The sequence below is a fragment of the Argiope bruennichi genome, chromosome X2 (assembly GCF_947563725.1).
Source record: "Argiope bruennichi chromosome X2, qqArgBrue1.1, whole genome shotgun sequence".
Taxonomy (NCBI): domain Eukaryota; kingdom Metazoa; phylum Arthropoda; class Arachnida; order Araneae; family Araneidae; genus Argiope; species Argiope bruennichi.
The window spans coordinates 143834-163716 of record NC_079163.1 but is presented as its reverse complement, the minus strand read 5'-3'; the positions used below and the strand labels follow the sequence as shown (position 1 = coordinate 163716).

At 30.9% G+C, this 19883-nt stretch overlaps 1 protein-coding gene across 1 annotated transcript in view; it reads left to right on the top strand.

Annotated features, from left to right (window-relative positions):
- The first annotated feature begins 5983 nt into the window (after positions 1–5983).
- Positions 5984–19883, top strand: part of LOC129960318 (cholinesterase 1-like) — a 96820-nt gene continuing 82920 nt past the window's right edge. Inside the window, exons 1-3 of the mRNA XM_056073683.1 lie at positions 5984–5995; positions 6680–6892; positions 15560–15838. Of these exons, the coding sequence (XP_055929658.1) occupies positions 5984–5995; positions 6680–6892; positions 15560–15838 (504 nt within the window). The remainder of the gene's footprint in view (positions 5996–6679; positions 6893–15559; positions 15839–19883) is intronic.

Below are 19883 nucleotides of genomic sequence, written 5' to 3'. Positions count from 1 at the left end.
CCTGCATCTGTTCAACAGAGTATGGAATGAGCAAAGTTTCCCATATCAATGGCAAGAAGCGCTCGTGATTCCCATTCTGAAACCAGGGAAAGATCCAGCAAACCCTATGCACTACAGACCTATCGCCTTAACAAGTGTTCTTTGCAAACCACTAGAGAGTATGGTCAATGCCCGTCTTATCTTTGAATTGGAGAAACGAGCATGTATTCCACAAATGCAAAGTGGCTTCCGAAGGGGTCGCTCAACTGTTAACAATATCGTCCATCTGGATACCCAAATTCGCAATGCCTTTGTGCGAAGAAACCATCTCGTCTCCATTTTCATTGACATAGAGAAGGCATAAGACCGTACATGGCGTTATGGAATCCTTCAGAGACTTTTTGATTTGGATTTTAGGGGAAATCTCCCTGTTTTTATTCGAAACTTTTTAACTTCTCGAATTTTTCGAATACGTATGGGCAATTTACTTTCAGATCCTTTTACTCAAGCTGAGGGCGTGCCGCAAGGGAGCGTTCTCAGTGTTACACTTTTTATCATTCATTTCATTGACATCCTTAACCACTTACCACCATCCGTGCAGGGAAATTTATATGTTGATGATTTGCAGATCTCGTGTCAGGGTTCTAATATGCATTTGATTGAGAGGCAGCTTCAAACGGCTATTACAAAATTAGTTGCTTGGTGTGATGAGAATGGACATACTCTTTCAGCTGAAAAGAGTAGATGCGTTCATTTCTGTAGAAAGCGAAGCATTCACCCTGAACCGTCAATCTCTATACGGAACAATCCAGTACCTGTCGTTAATGAGATACGTTTCTTAGGAGTGCTTTTTGACCGTAAACTTACTTTCTTACCACATATACTAGATCTGCGGAAGAGATGTGAAAAATCTCTAAATATCCTCAAAGTACTCTCCCGCATGTCTTGGGGAGCCGATCGTTCATCGCTACTCCGTATATATCAAGCTGTTGTCTTGTCACGGATCGACTATGGATATGTGGTATATGGCGCTGCCAATATTACTACTTTACAACGATTGGATACCGTGCATCATTCTGCTCTGCGGATATGCTCAGGGGCCTTCCGTACATCGCCTGTAGAAAGCCTATATGTCATATGCCAACAATTGCCTCTGAACTTGCGACGTAGAAAACTTTCTCTGCAATACTATTTCCGAGCGCAATCTCACCCCCATCATCCTATTTCGCACATGACTATTCCGGAAACTCTCCAAAGGATTTACAATGCTCGCCCCTCTCACATCCTTCCCTTCTGTGAGAGAATTAAAAAAATAACCGAAATTTCGGAACTTAATTTGCCTGCCATTGAACCTGCTGATTTTCTTAACTTCCCACCATGGGATATTCCCAGGTTTTCCTTTTTGAATCCTTTCTCTGGGTTTGTGAAAGATAAAACCAATCCAGTCATTTTCCAACAACTTTTTTGTTCTCATCGGTGTCAATATTCCTCGTACACGCCCATTTTTACTGATGGTTCAAAAACAGGTGGACATGTTGGATGTGGTATTGTATCTAGTACCGACATAAGCAGTGTCCGTATGCATGCATCCTTTTCAGTTTTGACAGCCGAGTTGGTGGCAATTGCACAAGCCCTTCATAATATTTCGGTTTCAACTCAGAGACTGTTCTGCATATATACTGACAGTATGAGTTCGCTGGAAACTCTTTCCCATTTCACTTATGATATGCATCCAGCTGCTGTTGAAATCTTAAAACTTTTGCAAACTCTTCAATGTAGGGGCTACCACATTTTATTTTGCTGGCTCCCCGGTCATGTAGGAATTCTTGGCAATGAGCAGGCGGACCAAGCTGCCAAAACTGCCACTTGTCTCTCGAATCGCAGAATTCCATATTGTGATGCAAAGAAATCCATTGCATGTAGAATATTTTCTCTATGGCAAGAAACATGGGATTTACGCAGGAACAATAAATTGCATACAGTTAAACCTTTTATAAGCTTGTGACCAGTCTTACCTGTGCGTGGGAATGATGTTATTTTAACACGCCTTCGTATAGGGCATACTCGGTTCACCCACAAGCACCTTCTATTCGGTGACAGAGCACCTATGTGCTCCACATGTCGCACAGATTTTACAGTGCATCACATTTTAATCGAATGCCCTACTTTTAGTATTCATCGTAACCAGTTTTTTCATTCATCACCGTTAACTCTCACTGATTTATTGGGAGAGAGCCACCATCCAAACATTTTTAAATTTTTATATGCTATTAAAGTTTTACCATACATTTAAACTTTTTAAGTTTTTAAACCTTTAAAAAAATTTTCATTTTAAATACATATCCATTTGCAACTGTTTCCAGTATATTTTAACTATTTTATTGTTTTCGTATAACCATTCGTATATTTAAATTTTAAAGAAAATTTAATCTCTTTTTTACCACATGAATGGCGCAGTTTAGCCAAAGATGGCTCTTGTGCCAGAAAAATGCAAACAAACAAAACCAACCAAACCAAACAGCCTGTAGGTTCTTGGAGTTTGTACTCCATTTAGCCAAAAGTAAACTTATCTGTGCCATTAAAGCTTGCATTTCTTGGTAAAGAGTTGTTGCTTGCTCACTGGTCACTACTCCCATAACAAAACCCTCCATGAAAATATTGAACTCCATGAAAGTAGGGTAGGTAGCACAGTGTATATTAGCTAATTTACGAAGAGTGGCGGAAAGCAGAAAGGGACTAGAAGTCAATCCAAAAGGTAGACGGGAAAAACGATATGTATGCATTTCATTTCGCAGGTGTATTTTCCCGTTTACATCCTTTTCTGCCTTAAACCACAGGGACCTAGCACAATTTCTTTCCTCTTCAGCAAAAATAAGTTGTAAGAATGCTTGACGTCAGTCGGTAATGACTGCGAATTTGTAAAGTCGAATTCGTTATAATGTTGCAAATATTTCAGGAAACTAATTAGTACCCTGTTCAAGAGCATCGTTTAAGGAAGGATGTCCTGGTGTATGAGAAGTGTCAAATACAATTCGTCATTTATTTTCGTTATTCTTTTGTTTTTGTACTATATGATGAGGCAGGTAAAATAGTTTTGATTCGTTACAAGGACTATTATCGGCAAGTTCAACATGTTCGTTATGGATATAATTTTACATCTGTTCTGTATAAATATATCTTAAGTCTGAATGAGTGAAGAGTTTGTTACGGAGTATTTGAAATAGTTTGAGTGCTATTTCGTAATTATTAGATGAAATAATCACCTATGGTTTCCATGTCAACTTTACAACACGATGGTCATCAACGTTGCAAAATTAATCGTGAAAATCATTTAAAATTTCAGAAATACATGTAGTCATTCCTTTATCTTGCGTAATTTTAATGCCAATTCTTTCCAAGTCCCAAAAATTTTTCACGTGATCGTCCAGACAGCATACTAAAGTTTCTGCCCTAATTTTGTGAACTGAAGAAACAGAAGAATATGCTATAGTAGAACTAAAGGTTGCCTGAAAGAATCCATCCAAACACCGTAGATATTAACACATGAGTTGAAGAAAGTCTAATTGGAGATTCAGTATGCACTATAGTCCAATAAAAATCAACACCTATTAGAATTTCTATAGGTAAGTTATTTAAACTGTCTGATGAATCAGCAAGTTCCAACTTTTGATAATGAGCAAAAGAAGAGACAGATTGGGGAGTAGATGGATTAAAAGCTTAAGTATTTGAACTTTCAAATGCCTGTATATTTATTGTTGAGTTGTTCCAAATGCTTGACAAGATAAATTTGATTCTCCGTCTTGTTTAAGTGTTTGTTGGAATGGACTCGAATGCCTGAAGGTTCAGTTTTTCTGAGCTAGTGATTTCCAGTTGCAGGAAGTTGATCAAATTAAGATGAATGAAGCTAAACTGACTCCCACCGTCTAATAGACACCTCTTTACTTTTGTTTTACCGGTTGGACCAATTACATATACTCGAGCAGTTTTCAGATGAGTAAATTTGGGAGTTATAACGTCAACGTTATTAGTAGAAGTAATTGGAATGGTAGTTAAATTTGGATCCTCTGTTACAGTTTTACAGATGGAAACATGATGCTTTTTTTGCATTTATAGCAACGGGCTTTGTCTTTCCGGGGGCCATTATTTAAACTAGGGCCACGGTTTGTGCATAAACAACAAACGATCACTAGTTTTCCACTTTTGTTTACGAGTATATATATCAGTTACAATCTTGCGGGCAGTGTCCATTAGTATCACAGAAAGCACGAAATAGAGAACGTGTTTTAAATGGTGTAGTTTTCTTGGAATTAACATACAAGTTAGCAGTGGAAGGTTTAAAATCATAGTGAACAGATTGCTCACCACTAATTTTCAAAGCTGTAAGTGCGCCTTCTACTTCTTCCGAGAGAAATTGTATTAATTTTACTATGTCATCCTTCGAAATTTCCTGACGTTTGCAAAAATAATCCAACGGCGACAAATGTCATCAAGAAATTCCTATAAGATTTTAGGAGTTAAAATACGACCATAAGCGTTAATATCCTCTCCAAAACAACGTAGAGCTTGTAATCTCCTATTACACTCAATAAAAACTTCATTCAGTGATGTTGGCGAGGAATTTCGTATTGGCGTCAATTTTCCCAAAAAGTCCAAATGGATAATTCTATTTTTGTTCCTATATTTGTCCATAAGAAGTTTTTTAGTAGCTTTATATGTATCGACAATACCATTGACCAATCGTTTCGGTTCATCTTGCAAATAACTTCTTAAAAAACATGCTTATTAATAACGGAAAGATTTGGAATGGCATCTATGGAAAATTGAAACTGTTCCCCAAAATCTTGCCAATGTTCTACATGGTCATTAAATAGTTCTAGCTTAATTGTAGGCAGTTTAACTGTATAAGATTGAGTAACAGGAGTTATAATATAAGGGTTTAAATTCATCTTCAAATTATTATTATTAATAGCCGAAGCAGTAACTTTATTCGTAGTAGGTGTTAATTTATTTTTAATTATTTTTGAGCTTTAAAAATTGCGAAATTAGTATTATCCATAAAGCTTTCACATTGTAAAATATCGTTTTCGTATTCTTCGTCAGAAAATAAATTATGTATTTCGTTATTTGTTATTTTCATTTCATTTAAAGCAGTCGTTAAACGATTACAAATACATTCAACATCTTCAATCATCTTTTATGTTACTTATTTCACTAGAGAAACGAGTTATATTACCTCGAGTAACTTTCCGGTTTCGTTTGAGTTGCGGAACGGATAGGCAAACGATGTTGAATACTTATAAATAAACGATGTTGAATACTTATTTTAAATAAATTTAATAGAATTTTAAAAAAACGCACATTTACTAGTGTAATAGACAGAATAATTTTTTTTTCCTATTCTAATTATTTTCTACTTTCAAATCTTCAAATCTACTTTCAAATCTCATCATAATAGATCTTTGAAATTATGTTTATCTCAGATTCACTATCAGATGGATTTAATAATGTAGAATTAAAATTAGTTAAGGAATCATGTAGTTGATAGTTAAGTTGTGAAAATATTAAAATAGAATATTCAAGTTTACAAAATTTCAAATAGCTTGCCCATTTGATAGAGAGTGGAAAATTGACTGCAAAATTCCATTTTCAGGAATATGAAACAAGTCAAGTTAAATGAAAGTGTATAAAAAGGACTATCACAGAACCTATTTAAAACGTAGTTTTCGAGCTTGCTTTCTGCCACTAGTTCACTCACGTTAAACGACAGCAGCTTCATTAATTTGCATATCATATTAAGAAGCAGAGTTACTTTTTTTGTTTGCTGCATTATTTATAAGAATATTCACAATATTTTTCGATGTAATTGCACTTTTCTAGATTTTTTTCACGATTTTTAGAAATTATTATATGAATTTATAATTATTTATTGTAGTGAACAAAATTAACTTTTTAAGTTTGTTTTCTTTGATTAATGTTTCATTTGATCTATACTTTGAAGGACACGATGATTAACAAAGTAATTATGTTTATTGCGCAAACAGATTTAACTGATAACCAAATTGAATATGCATGTGACTCGCACAAAAGATGGATCTGATGGTTGAGTTCAGAACCTTCACCTGAATCTAAACCTATCATTGTGTATTTAGGATACAAATTCCCGATTCATCATCGCCGTGAAATCAAGCTGCATTCCAAAAAATTTAATTAAATAAAATAAATAAACAGCTCATGTATTTTGAAACATTTATCGTATCAAAGATCAAAACTGATATGAAAATTGTATGTTCTTATTGGTAAATTTTATCTTGAGTAATATGATCAAATCAGGTTTAGTATATTAGTTATAATATAAGTTTGTGTTAGAAAGACCTTGGCATGTAATAACATTAGAAAGAAAAATCATTTTTATAGGGAGAATGAATTTGAATTATATAAGGCCAACCAATCACTGATAAAAACTTCTATTAAAAATAGTATGACTCATAAAAATTCTTACTATATTTTAGTAATAATTATTATAAAATGTAAATTCAAAATTAAGTGAATTTCAGATATAACCGTTAATTCTTTGCTAAATGATGGTATTCTAAAGTATAATCATTATTTGAAATTCATTAAGAATACATTTCTATTGTTTTTTTTACTAATTTTAAAAGCTCGATTGAACTCATGTTATTGTCACAATTTTTCTCGCTAGGGAATTCCATACGCCCAACCACCTATAGGAAACTTGAGGTGGAAGAAACCTCTACCATTATGGACAAATGCATCTTGGTGCAGTTCGAAAAATCACTTCAAAGCTACATCATTTGGATCAGCCTGCTTTCAATTGAATCCTTTTCTCAAACAATTTGAGGGACAAGAAGATTGTCTATATCTTAATATTTGGACACCTACACTGGATCCAGAAGTAAGAAATTGATTATGATTATAAAAATGTTAAAGCTAGTTGTTTCTATGCTAATAAAACAATTTTTATATTGTTTAAAATGGAGTTTTTTCCAGACTCATATATTACTTTTGTGTATCTGTATGAAAAATACATTTAGTAAATATTTTAGGAATAATAACCAATAAAACTTATTTGATTTACTAAAGACAAAATTGTTTGCAAAGTTAAAGGAAAATTATGCTTTCAAGATTAATATTTTTTTTTCTTTCTTGTAAGCTAGTAATGCGCTGTTTCTAATACAGTCGCCATCTTGTAGATTTTATATCTGGAAAACAAATTTCTGACAGTCGAGCAGTATTGAAATCTAAATATGGTTTATTTTCTCATTTAGCCTTTAACTATAAATTATACCCTGTTGATACACAGCAGCTAAAGTTGGCACAAGACTTTTATAACTTGAATGCGTTGTATTAAAGCATATTTAACTATTTTAATTTGAAACACCAATATATACGTAATTCATTTCATTATCATATTCGTAATTAATGAAACAATCAAGTTTCATTTCGATGATTTTGTATCGAAATTTGTATCTGTATAGTTTTGTATTCTATAGTAATTTTGTATGTATATAGTTTTAGCACTACATTTTTTTATTTTATAACGCAATTTTAGAGCAAAAATTTGACCAAACGGTTTTATAAAACAAATTGATGAAAATAATTGATAAATAAAAGAGACACTTTTTACAATCTAAATATCCTGCATTTTGCTGGTAACTCTTCAAAATTTTCATACATCTTTTTTTATCAGTTTGAAGAATCAATGGAAAAATGAAAGAAATGGATAACACACTATTTTTGGATATGTTTTGCTTTCATGAAAACAATAATAAAACAAGAAAATTTATGCTTACAAATATTTTATAGTGAAATAACTCATAACAAGGAAGACACTATCTCATTTTTTTTTAATGATTTCAAAAACATAGAATTTTTATGTTATTTCACTGTTTATTAATCTCACAGGGAAGTGTTTATTCAAAAGAAAATAAAGGGGTTTGAAAATGGTGAGAATTAAGACATTTGTTTCAAAGGATTCGTTTTTTCTGAAAATATCTAAAATTCTATATCCTGCCTTAAATAACGAAATAAATATACTCTCTGCTAATAGATGAAGATGAACTTTTAATTTATACCAAATACATCCGATACATTACTTTAAAATGAGTTTCGGAGATCTCCAGGCAGTTGCTTACATTTTACATTACAAATAACATTTTTGAGAGATTTAGATGCCAATGAGAACATTTATTATTTTTATCTCTGTAATTTGCTTTCATTCCGGATAACTTTCCACTTTCAATTACTTCGAAATATACTGTTGAAAAAACAGCTATATTTTGAATGTTTAACAAGATTAGAAAAAAAAAAATATGGAAAATGAATACCGCTCCTTCTGCGCGCATTAATAAAAGAAACCATAAACTTTCTTTTATAGTACAGGAAGTTGGATACTTTTTTCATAGCTGAAACTGTTTGATTTTTGCATCTTAAGTAAAATATTCTTGATATACTGACATTTTAAACAGAAAGTGTTCCATTTTTTTGCCATTGAAACTGATTGAAGGAAACTGACTTTGAAACTGAATTCGTTTAAACTCAAAGGGCATATCGCTTGGGATCATGGGAATCCTCGGAATGAGAACTTCCTCATCTTTGAATTTTCTTTTGAGTATAGTCGCTTAAATCACATTGATTATCAGTTTTTTTATCACCAAATGCGTTCTGTTGCATAATTTTGGTTGGTTTAAGTTTCGAAGCATCATGACCACCCAGAAAACTTTCAGCTGTAAATTGTGCGGTGGTAAGCTAGGCACTTTACAGTAATTATGTTGAAGTAGAATATATTTAAGAAATTAAGCCATTTCATGTTTCAAAAGGTGGTTAAAAACATGTTTTGAAAGGCGAAGAGAATCCTCCATCTACCACATAGGAAAAAGAAATTTGTCAGTATATTCGATATTTATTTTATATCGGAATCGCGTTTTTAAAATAATTTCATGAACTATTTTAAACCTCCTTTGATAGTATTAATTGAATGCATAATCGATTAATAACATTTTCATTAGAAAAAACATTCAAAAGTGAAAACCTGTAATATTTTCCCTAAAAAAATTACATATTTTTGAAAATGTAAGCAATTTTCCGAAACGAAATCAAATATCTAAGGTAAGAAACCATATTTAACATAATGAGAAATATTTAGAAAAAATGGATTAAAACTAATCACAGGAGGAAATTAATAAAAGTCTTTTTTTAATTTTCAAATTTTTATATGTTTCATTTTTCAGCCTAACAAGTTTTTGGAAAATTGCTTTCTTATCTAATTCGTATTTAACTACTGAAAAACAAAGTATTTTAAGTATTTTAGACTAAATTGAGCATTTTTTTTTGTGCCGAGTTCAATGAAAATTTCAAAAACAATTTTGATAGATAATATTTTATTAGATCTATCTTTTTGAAGGCTAAAAAAAGTGTACTTCAATAAATATCAAAGGAAAAAACATTTAAATATTTTTCCATGAGATAAAATAGCATAATGGATAACAAAATAAAAAATAAAAAATCACGACTTTTTTCACAATTCAGTTTTAAACTACGCGGATTTAAGTTTGTTAGGATTGTAAGTTTTATTTCTGATAAAGAATTTGAAATGAGATTTTATCATTAATCACTTCAGTAAATATTTTGTCTCTAAACGATTCAATCAGATTTATGAATATAGCGTAGAACTTACGAAAAGCAAAGTTCTGCAAAACTGGCTTAAGTGTCGTGATATCAATTCTTTTAATGATTTCCTGAAAGGCATTTTTGAGCTTAGTTATAGTTTCGTGGTTAGGGTATTAGTCATTAATCAAAGACTACAAGCGCTTATATAATGTAGTAGTTGCCTCTGGCGATCAGCCTATTTGGCATAGATATTGGTTATATTTTATTTCTGTTAAATCCTTTAGATATTGTTTCATATTATTTTAAGTTACCTGATATTAAAACCCTATTATTTTGATTGTCTTACATTATGTTCTGTTCATTATGCACATGAAATTTCTTATGGAGATCAGTCCCATGCAATGATAACGTTATTAAAACATAATCGTGTGGTTCACCTCTCTTCTAAATTTTGCAATATTGTATCTTCATTTTTTTTATTCGCTTACAACGCATATATTAAATGGAATTTTTCTTCTTTACCTTTCAACAATGCAAAAAAATCACGCGATAAAATATTTGATGAAATGATGAAAAGGGTTTGAATTTTAGGGCACCAAGGTAATCTATTGTTCGAAATTAAGCAAAAATAATAATAATATTTTTAAAAAATTGCTAAAATTTAGAAAAAATTTGCACGTTTATTTAAATGGCATCATTAGAAAGATATTTTATCTCAATTTTGAGATAGTATAAAATTTAATTTTATTCTACAATATTTTCGGAAATTATCGCTGGAAAACGTCAAAATTCAGCATAATTTTAATTAATTAAATTTTAAAGAAAATCACTCAGAGATGCATATTTCCACCCTCCAATGTATATATATATATACCAAAATTGATAGCTGTAGGTCTAACGGTCTGGCTTTTGTAGCACAAACACATATGCATTCATCTTTATTATATGTAAATTTATATGTTCTAACAAAGTAGGGCAAGCGTTTATGTCCTTAAATGTCGCAATTAAATTTATACTTCCTAATGCAGAGATTTATTAAATAAGGTGGGCAATGGTATCAAAGCACTTTTGTTTCTATAAATGCTGATAATAAAATATTGCAAAAATAAAAAAAATGTATACGTCTAGCTTGATAAAAAAGGATTGAATAGTAAATTGTTTTACTTACATTCATCTCTGATATCATGCATTTTCACACTTCTATCTACAAAATTTGCTGAGATATTAAAAGGCAAGTGTATTGACTTATATCACTCTTTCATATCTCCGACTGGTACGTGACCGAATCTTTCGTTACCTGTTACAGGGGAAATATATGAGTCACAATAAATTATTAAGAGAGCGATTACAGAAAATAATAGTGTATGTTATTAAATTTTTCAAAAATGGTAAAATAAGACATTAAATAAAGTGTTTATAAAATTTGTTTAAAATTATCACTTTTGACACCTACAGAAGTTTTCGTTCTGCTACAAACATTCGCGTATTCGAGACCCTGTTAATTGCTTGTGACATCAAGATAGGATTCTTGAAATTTTCGGCAAAGATCTACTACGCCTAAAAGAGGCTGTTATTCACAAAAGAACATAAGTGATTCCATTAATAGAAATCTAGAGGTGTCGAGTTTGACGATCTAGAAGGAAATTCGATAGATCCTTGTCAGCCAATCCTCCTCTTAAGGAAGTCACCATTCAACTATCATCTTATTGTTGACATGTGACGAAGAAAAGCATTATCTTATTACATCCACACATTTAGAAGTACTGCCAAAGAGCATTCATCTATTAATTCAGATACAGCACCATTTAAAGCTAAATGAATATATAGGTAACTGTTTGGCGTATTGCTATACAAACTGGAATCAACCTACGAGTTTTAGAAAATAAGACACCAAACATTTATAAAAAATTGGCACTAACGATAAACTTCTAGCATTAAAAATTTATTTGTTTCGTTCCAAAAGTTATCATTTCGACAACAGATAATTCCAGCTCTATTATAGCAATAGCCAATTCATATTACAATTTTCAGGAAGAAGGATATGATTTTCCCTATAGTAGGGCATTATAACAAAAAATGTCAGTCATGCTCTTATTGAAGTTATATAGATGCCGGTTAATACGTTGAGATATTCTCCATACTGCTGTTTTTGAAACTCTGAGCTTCGAACTGTATATTATTGCACAAGTATCAGGATAGCATGAAGAATAGATCAAAATATCAATTTCTGTATCATTTATATAAAGTTTCATCCCTTTTGTTCTTTCAAGGAGGTGTAAGAATTCTGTTGTTTGCAATCGCTGAATGTTTTATTAAATACAATTTCTAGAAATATACGGAAACGACATATTTATTCTTAGGTAGCTAGGGCAGCATTACGATCATATATAGCATAAATCAATATATCAAAATGTTTTTTTCGTTACTGAAATAATTTATTATTTTGGAAAGCTTGGTATCATGAACACAATTGCGGTGAAAGAATTTTATTTTCAAGCTCAGTAGGCGCTACTTCTTTGAGGTATCTGAAATACTCAATTTTTTAAAAAGTCTTTCTGTTCTTCTTTATTAAGACGAAGTTGCAACTGTCAATCAGTCGCAGTGAACAATAATATATGTAATCAGCAAATTTCTTTCAAGCCATGATGATTGAATGATGTACTGTTTGATAAATGCGGCAGTTCTTTATTGTATTGAATAAATTTGCATTTCTAAAATAAAGATCTCCATCTAAATTTGTGAAAAACCCTTTTAAATTTGGAAATAATTATATATCTGCAAATTATGTAGATAGAAGAGTAAAACTTTGTGGGTGCTTAGATGATTGCAAAAAACAAATTCTACTAACCCAACACATTTTTCAGATTATTGATAGAATGATATATTTGAGTTCAATTGTTTTTCGTTAAGAGTGGATGTCTTTTGAGTTTCCATTGTTAGATGCTGTGTTTCTTATGATATTTGCGTCCTTTAAAATTTTAATACAATTTGGAATAGGTTTCTCGTAGATTGAATCAGTTATAAAAGAAATATTAAAACTTGTCCAAACTTTTTTACTCTCAGGTCATTCTAAGTTTTGATGTAGGTGCCATGTTATATAGATGACAGCGATTATTGGATTATATGCCTTATATGCGAGGTCATATGCCTTATTTGAGGAGATAGCTCTAATATGTTTGCTCAGGCATTTTGCTAGAGCAGAGTTTCGTCAGCCTGGTTATACTGAGAACTCGGTTTCTTAGGCTGGGCAAGAATTTACATTGTTGTGGATACGATTAGTTACAGTTGTTGTTATTAGTTAATTGTTTACATAGTTAGAATTTTGTTAACAAGTATTGAAGTATAAGAAAAGTTTCAATGAAGTTTTTGTGATCAGTAATTTAACTGTTAATTTTCCATTAGCAAGAAACATAATAATTTCATTTCAAATGGAATGGGTATCTCATCTAGCTGGTAAATAAAATTCAGCTTGGTAACAAATTTATTTGTAAGTATACATTTATTATTTGATTGAAAGCATTTTATTATCTTTAAATAAAGGATGCAATTATACATTATTAAAATAAAAATTTAATACTAAACGTATTGAAACTTTACACATACATTGAAACTGTCCTTGGGAAACGGTCACTGGCGGGTCTAGTTAGGCATTGTATTAACAGAAACTGATTTTCATTTATGAACTATTAGTACTGAACTCTCATTTAAATTAAATTCTTCAATTCTTCAAATTTATTCAGTTTATGTTATAAAAATAAAACGAATGAAATAAATCTTGATTTTGTTTATTATTAATTTATGTAAACCTGCTTTCATGAGATTAAGAGTCAAAAGTAAATTCTACTATTATATATCTTTTATTATTTGACTCCAATTTCTACCATATCAAAAAATACAAGCATTTAATCCATTCCACTGTTTATTTAGATTAAAATGTTAGAATTATCTATTTCAAATCAGTTTTTTAAATTATTCATTTTAATACTAAAAACATGTAGTCCTTAATTGGATTTGCCATTTCAAAAATAAATTGTTTAGTTTTATAATGTTATTCGTACTGGGATTTTTTCGATGGATTAAAATTTGAAATAAATTATAAGTTGCTGATTAAAAACTTTCCCCTTAAAGCTATGTAAATGAAAGAAATTTCATCTTTTTCAACCAAATTTACAGAATAAATTTCCATAACAAGTGACGTAATCAGAATGGTAAGTATTTCGTAAAATTACTTCTTATTCAAATGGCTTTAACAAATGAAGGAAAGCACTTTTTTGAAGTGAGAAATTTATAATGGTACATTCATATCTTGGTTCTACCGCTAACTAAGATAACTATGACATATTTTTTTATCGCTTCCATTGCTTTGTAAATTAAAAATGTAGAAAAATATTTCAAAACCAATATAAACCATCAATCACGATCCTTAGTTGTACATTCTATAGAAACATGACAATTTTACTACATATTTATATGTTAGGAGATATAAAACAGCGTTAGCACTGTTACCTTGGAAAAGGGGCAACTTTACGATCTGTGTTAAAACCAGTCGAAATTCTCAAAAATATAAGAAAAAGAGAATTTATAATAATGAAGACATTTTAGCTAATAACATTAAATTTTTATTGTAGAGAAAGGTATTCAATAAAATTTAACTATTGAAACTGGAATGTATAAAATTCACAACTCTCAAAATATAAAAGAATTTTCACAGTTTCATGAAAAAAAGGTAAATTTCCAACGGTTTTCATTTTAAGGCGGGCGATGCATATACTCGATATTTCGCGCATTCTGTTAGGTTTCATTATACACATTTGGAAAGTAAAAAGTTTGCCTTCTATCATTCATACTAATATATGATACTACAAACTCCTTGTCGCCATACATACAGTTGAGTGAGTTCATCACTGTTACCTTCTTCTCCAAGAATGTTACTACAATAACATTCCTAGCTTTAGTTCTGAGGAATCACACCAGCAATCTCCTGTGTCCTCTTAACCAATATTTCATTATGTTCGTGAAATATATCAGGTAAAGAAAATACACAATCGGATTCGTCATTGCAGAGATGGTCATTCATCTGATTGTTCTTCTATTTACAAACCAACTCTTGCAATTTAATATTTTGTAAAAAAATATTTGGTAGGAATTGTCTTTTTCATCCAGTCTGCGTCATCGTTTCTTCGAGCGAAGACAACTGACTTTCGTCACCAACGATTCTTCAAAAGATACTGCAACTTCAAAATGCTTTCCTACTGGTAATTTCCGTATTAACCACAACAGAAAAAAGCAAATTGCAGTATAGCATTGCTAAGGTTTTGCTACTTGTAGCTTCCCAGCTTGTTTCTTATGCATCTTGGGACCTGAAATATTTTTAAAGCTAATACGGAAAATACGCGATTTGAGAAAATTGTGTAATAATTTGAGAAAAAGGCAAAGTTCTGGATTGCCAAAGTCATCCCATTTTTACTCAGATTTCTGGTGCAATTTTGCTTAATTCCATCATTAAATTGAAATGTACCATATAATTAAAATCTAAAAATTATTATGACATGGAGCTACACCATGTTTAAGATAAATAATAAATTTTTACTTAAGTTTGAATGAATGGGTGTTCGTATCACTTAAATTGACTACCAAAAGCTCTTGTTATTCAAAAAATTAAAAACAAAAGCTTTGATTAAAATTTGTAAACAACTTATAAGGGTTAAAGCATATAAAAGCTATTGTTAAATATCTTCTTCAGCGATAAAATCATTGTCACTTTTATTGTTTTGATCCGGATCTGAGTTAGGAGCTAATCATAATTAAAGAAAAAAAGCTTGCGAAGTTGCTTCACGTTATCCCACTTTATGGTACATAAAAAATTATCTTATTACCGATGTGTTAAATTAGTTTTACATAATTGTTTTTTAATGTATATATTTTTGCAAATCTAACAATTTCGCGTTTGTAGGCTGGATTGGAAGTCATGGTCTGGATTCATGGTGGATTTCTTCAGTTTGGAAGTGGGCACCAAAATGGCTTGCATCCAAATGGACATTTGGCTAAACTTTTAAACGTTGTATTCGTGTCTTTCAACTTCAGACTTCACGTACTAGGCTATCTCGCTCTAGACATATTATTCAGCAATCTTCATGAAGATAGTAGAGGTAATTACGGAATGTGGGATCAGCTGGTCGTTATGAACTGGGTGAGAGACAATATTCTTTATTTTGGAGGCGATCCAAAAAAGGTAAGTAGTTGAAACGGGAACAGAGTGAAATTTTCAATGAAATTTACATATTTTTGTATTTGAGCTGAAATTTATTAAATTAAAAATTACAACTCAAAGCAATTGCAAATTCTGAAAGTTAATCTCTTATTTATATCATAGTATTTAAGAGAAAAATGCTAATGAATGGCAGTGGTTATTATAAGAAAAGTCAGGGTTTGTTCCGATCTTCACAGAATTTTCAAAATTATTAGTACTAGTGCTATATTATCTTGAAATAAGTAGTGATTCTAAAATATATATACTATGTTCAATTGCTTTTAATTTTGCATTTTGTCAGATCTTTAGTTCCATTAGCTTACTTCTAAATTTAAAGAAAGAGAATAGAATTTCTGTATTTGTATAACATATAAACAAATACTAAAATTAATAAAACTTACACATTTTATTAAGAATTACCAAGAAAGATGAATAATAGAAGAATAATATGTGAGTATGTGTATTAATGAATAATAAATATGCCTTATGTATAAAAAATTACATGCGTGGGTTTTATTATATGTCTAAATGATTCCCATATTAATGAACATAAAATAACATCATTAATATGCCATTCAACAAATTCTGAAAATAGTTTGCATTGATATATTAACATTATTATCATCGTTAATATGAAAACACAACTTTAATCGTGATGTTCCATGAATGAAAGCATCAATAATTTTGAAAAATAATAAAAATTGTTACAGTTTTAAAATTGATTTAAAATTAAAAGTTATAAGCTTAAAAAATAAAAAAATGCTATTAAAATAATGAAAAAGTTTATTTATATAGAAATCTCTATCTTCATTGCTTCATTATAAAAAAAAAACTTTCAATCGATATGAATATTTTCAGCTAATTAAATTAGTACATAGTAATTCAAAAGTACAGAGTGATTATAATTAAAGTGGTGCATTCAAAAAGCTGTAAAAAAAGAATAACCAATCAGAAATACCTGATATTTCATCTGAGTATACCAGAAATAATGAGAATTTGTTTTGCAAAAGAAAAAAAGTGATCGATAGACGAGGCTGTATTCGTCATAAGATGCTGAAAAAATCATTGCTTTAAAAGATATATTAATTTGAAGATGACAATTAAAAGATGTGAGGTACCTATTACACATTACACTTGTGATGAAAAGGCGAACAAATAGTTCCTGTTATTCTGCGTCTGTGTATGCAGTAATAATTCTATCAATGAATGATAAGCTGCTCTTGTGAAGCTTTTTTACAAGAACGGTGACAAGGTGACAATTGCATTGAAAAATTTCGGATATTAAAGGGTTTAAGAAGCGGCTGTGGTCCGATGTGATTCTAGAATCAAGATGAGATGAACCGAAGTTACTTCTAGAATCATCTCTTCCTCTGATTAAGAAGATTTGGCTTGAAGAAGATGATTGATAAATTAGAATAGACTGGTTCATCTGACGTGAAATGTGGCAGAAGAAGGAAAGCTATTGCTTCGATATCAACGTAGGATATGATTACAGCATTACGGGAAGTGTAAGCAGCGTTTTGGAAACGTCCAGTGCATAGCAAATTCCCCAATTTTAGTCATATCAGTCAGCATGGTACGTAACATTTTATGAAATACCCTGCAATGCTATCTTTTCAAAATTATGCACGTTCAGGAGTCGTCTTTTGTTGACCTGTCAGAACGGGAAGCTTTAGTCCTGCAATTTCGTGCTCTAAGGGAAGTGGACAATACATGGCCACAGAATATATTGTGGACAGATGAAGACCATTTTCATTTCCAAAATTATTTCAATTCTCAAAATTGCAGAACAGGGGCAAGAGATAATCCTGTTCCAAATGCAACCATTGTCTCTTCATTTTCTAAAGATCAATGAGGGATGCGGTTTTATGGCAACATTTATCGTTGACCTTTTATTTTTCGAGAAGATTCCTTTGTGTCCTGTAACTTCTACACTCAATGGAAATCATTAGGAATCTCTTTTGCTGCATCAAAATGATCCTTTTTCTGCACCATTTCTATTCTTCAAATGATAAAGCTTGCTCGTGTAGAATTCGGCTTTCCCATCCATATTCTGACATCTTCCACTTTAGTTCTTTCGTTGTACCTTAGAAAACGTTCAGTTTCACTAGAAAGTCTTTGATAAAAAAAAATCTTTAGCAATTCGTCATCAAAGAATAAAAAAAAGACATAAGCATGATTGAATTCTTAATTAATTATGAATAATTAATCCGATGGGAATAATCACATGAAATATTTTTATCTAATGTTTTAATACTCTCCGCTTTTCATTCATAATACATCCTCAGTCATCCTCTAATACTTCATTTTATATAATTGCTTCACGTTTTCACTCATAATTAGGGATTGCAATATCGGAGCAAAAGTTCAATACCGATATTCGGTATTTTTTAGATATTAATACCGGGGTACCAGTTTTAATATCGATAGTAGAAATGTTAGAAAAATAAAGAAAACACAGGTGTTTCTTTGTTTTACTTGCCAGTTTTATTAGAGAGTGAAAATACCATAAAAATAATTTGTAACTTATAAATTATAACAGTATATAAAGAATCACAAAAATGTAAATGAACATCTTATTTATTTAAACCACAAAAAGTGTAAATATCACTATTCAGTCTGTGGTAATATTACAAATTTTTGAAATGTTATCTTAAAAAAACATAATGCATCAATTGACTGTCCTCAAGCCTGGAATGTAATTTTGTGCAAAAATTACCAGCTATTGAAAACGCTCTTTCAGCATCTACGCTAGTTCGTGGTACTGTTAGCAATGAGCGATATATTTTTTCCAAGTGTTTACCTCTATATCCCTCATCCTCAAATAAATCTATTTCTTTGTCGGATGGTTTTGTATATAGCTGATTTATGTATTGTATTTTTGTTTGTTGAATTTTTTTTATTTATTGCTAATTGTAATTTTTGTTCAAGAGACAATTCCTTTTCACTATAGACATTAGTGCCATCATAATCTTCGATAACTGTACCGAATTCTTCTGAATGTGGATAGCTTTGTGGGTAAAAAATTTTTAAAAAATTTACTATAAACTTGATCAGATTTGAATTGGTTAGTCTCTTTTCTAATTTTTCATTTTCATTTTTAAAATCATTATAATTATGTAAATACCGTAAGACATTTTCTATTTCGGCATGCCTTTCTTCTGTGCGATTTTTTAATGTAATATATAATTCTTCAGATAGTGATGTGTGCTGTTCTTTCAGAGACTGCAACATGAAATTTATTGTTGCATTAGCTGTTAATAAATTAGAATCTCTCCGACATCTCCTCCTTTCGTCTATACTCTCACTCCTATTTTGCCGAATTAAACCCATCCTAATGCATGCGCAAAAGCGCGGAGGGTTTTACAATCCGTTGTAAAACAGTATTTTATCACTTCTCTTGATTGTAGGATTCACAGTCTAATTAATTTCGCTCATTAGGGAAACATAAAAACAAAAACGTATACTGTTTTGCTATGTTGGCAATCCCTGAACATATAGTGGAGTCAGTTTAAAAAATTCCTTGTAAATACCGAAAAAAAAAAAACGGCATTTAAACTTGTGAATACCGGTATTACAAAATTGTACAAATGGCTCAAAATACCGGTATTCGGTATCCCGGTATACCGGTATTGCAATCCCTACTCATAATATGCACTCATTCAATATTCTTGTATCCCAAGCATTAGTCATCTTAGTTTTTATCATTATTATTAATTTTATATTTAACTTCATTTTTGTCATTTGTATATTTTATTTACAATTGACTGAAAGGTTTCTTCTTCTTCTTCTTTTTTTTTCTTTTTAAAAAAGAGTCCACCTACATATATACCAAATTGGAAAAGGGCCACAGAAGCTCTAAAAACGGAGATGTGGTATTAAGATGTTAAGTTCATTATAATACTACTTGTAACTGGACAGGAAATTGGCCTTGACTGTCCACAAAATATTCCATAGTTATGTGTGATCCACTTCCATTCGGGCACGAAATCGTGGTCTGAAGCTTCTCGTTTCGGTAAGTCAGCAG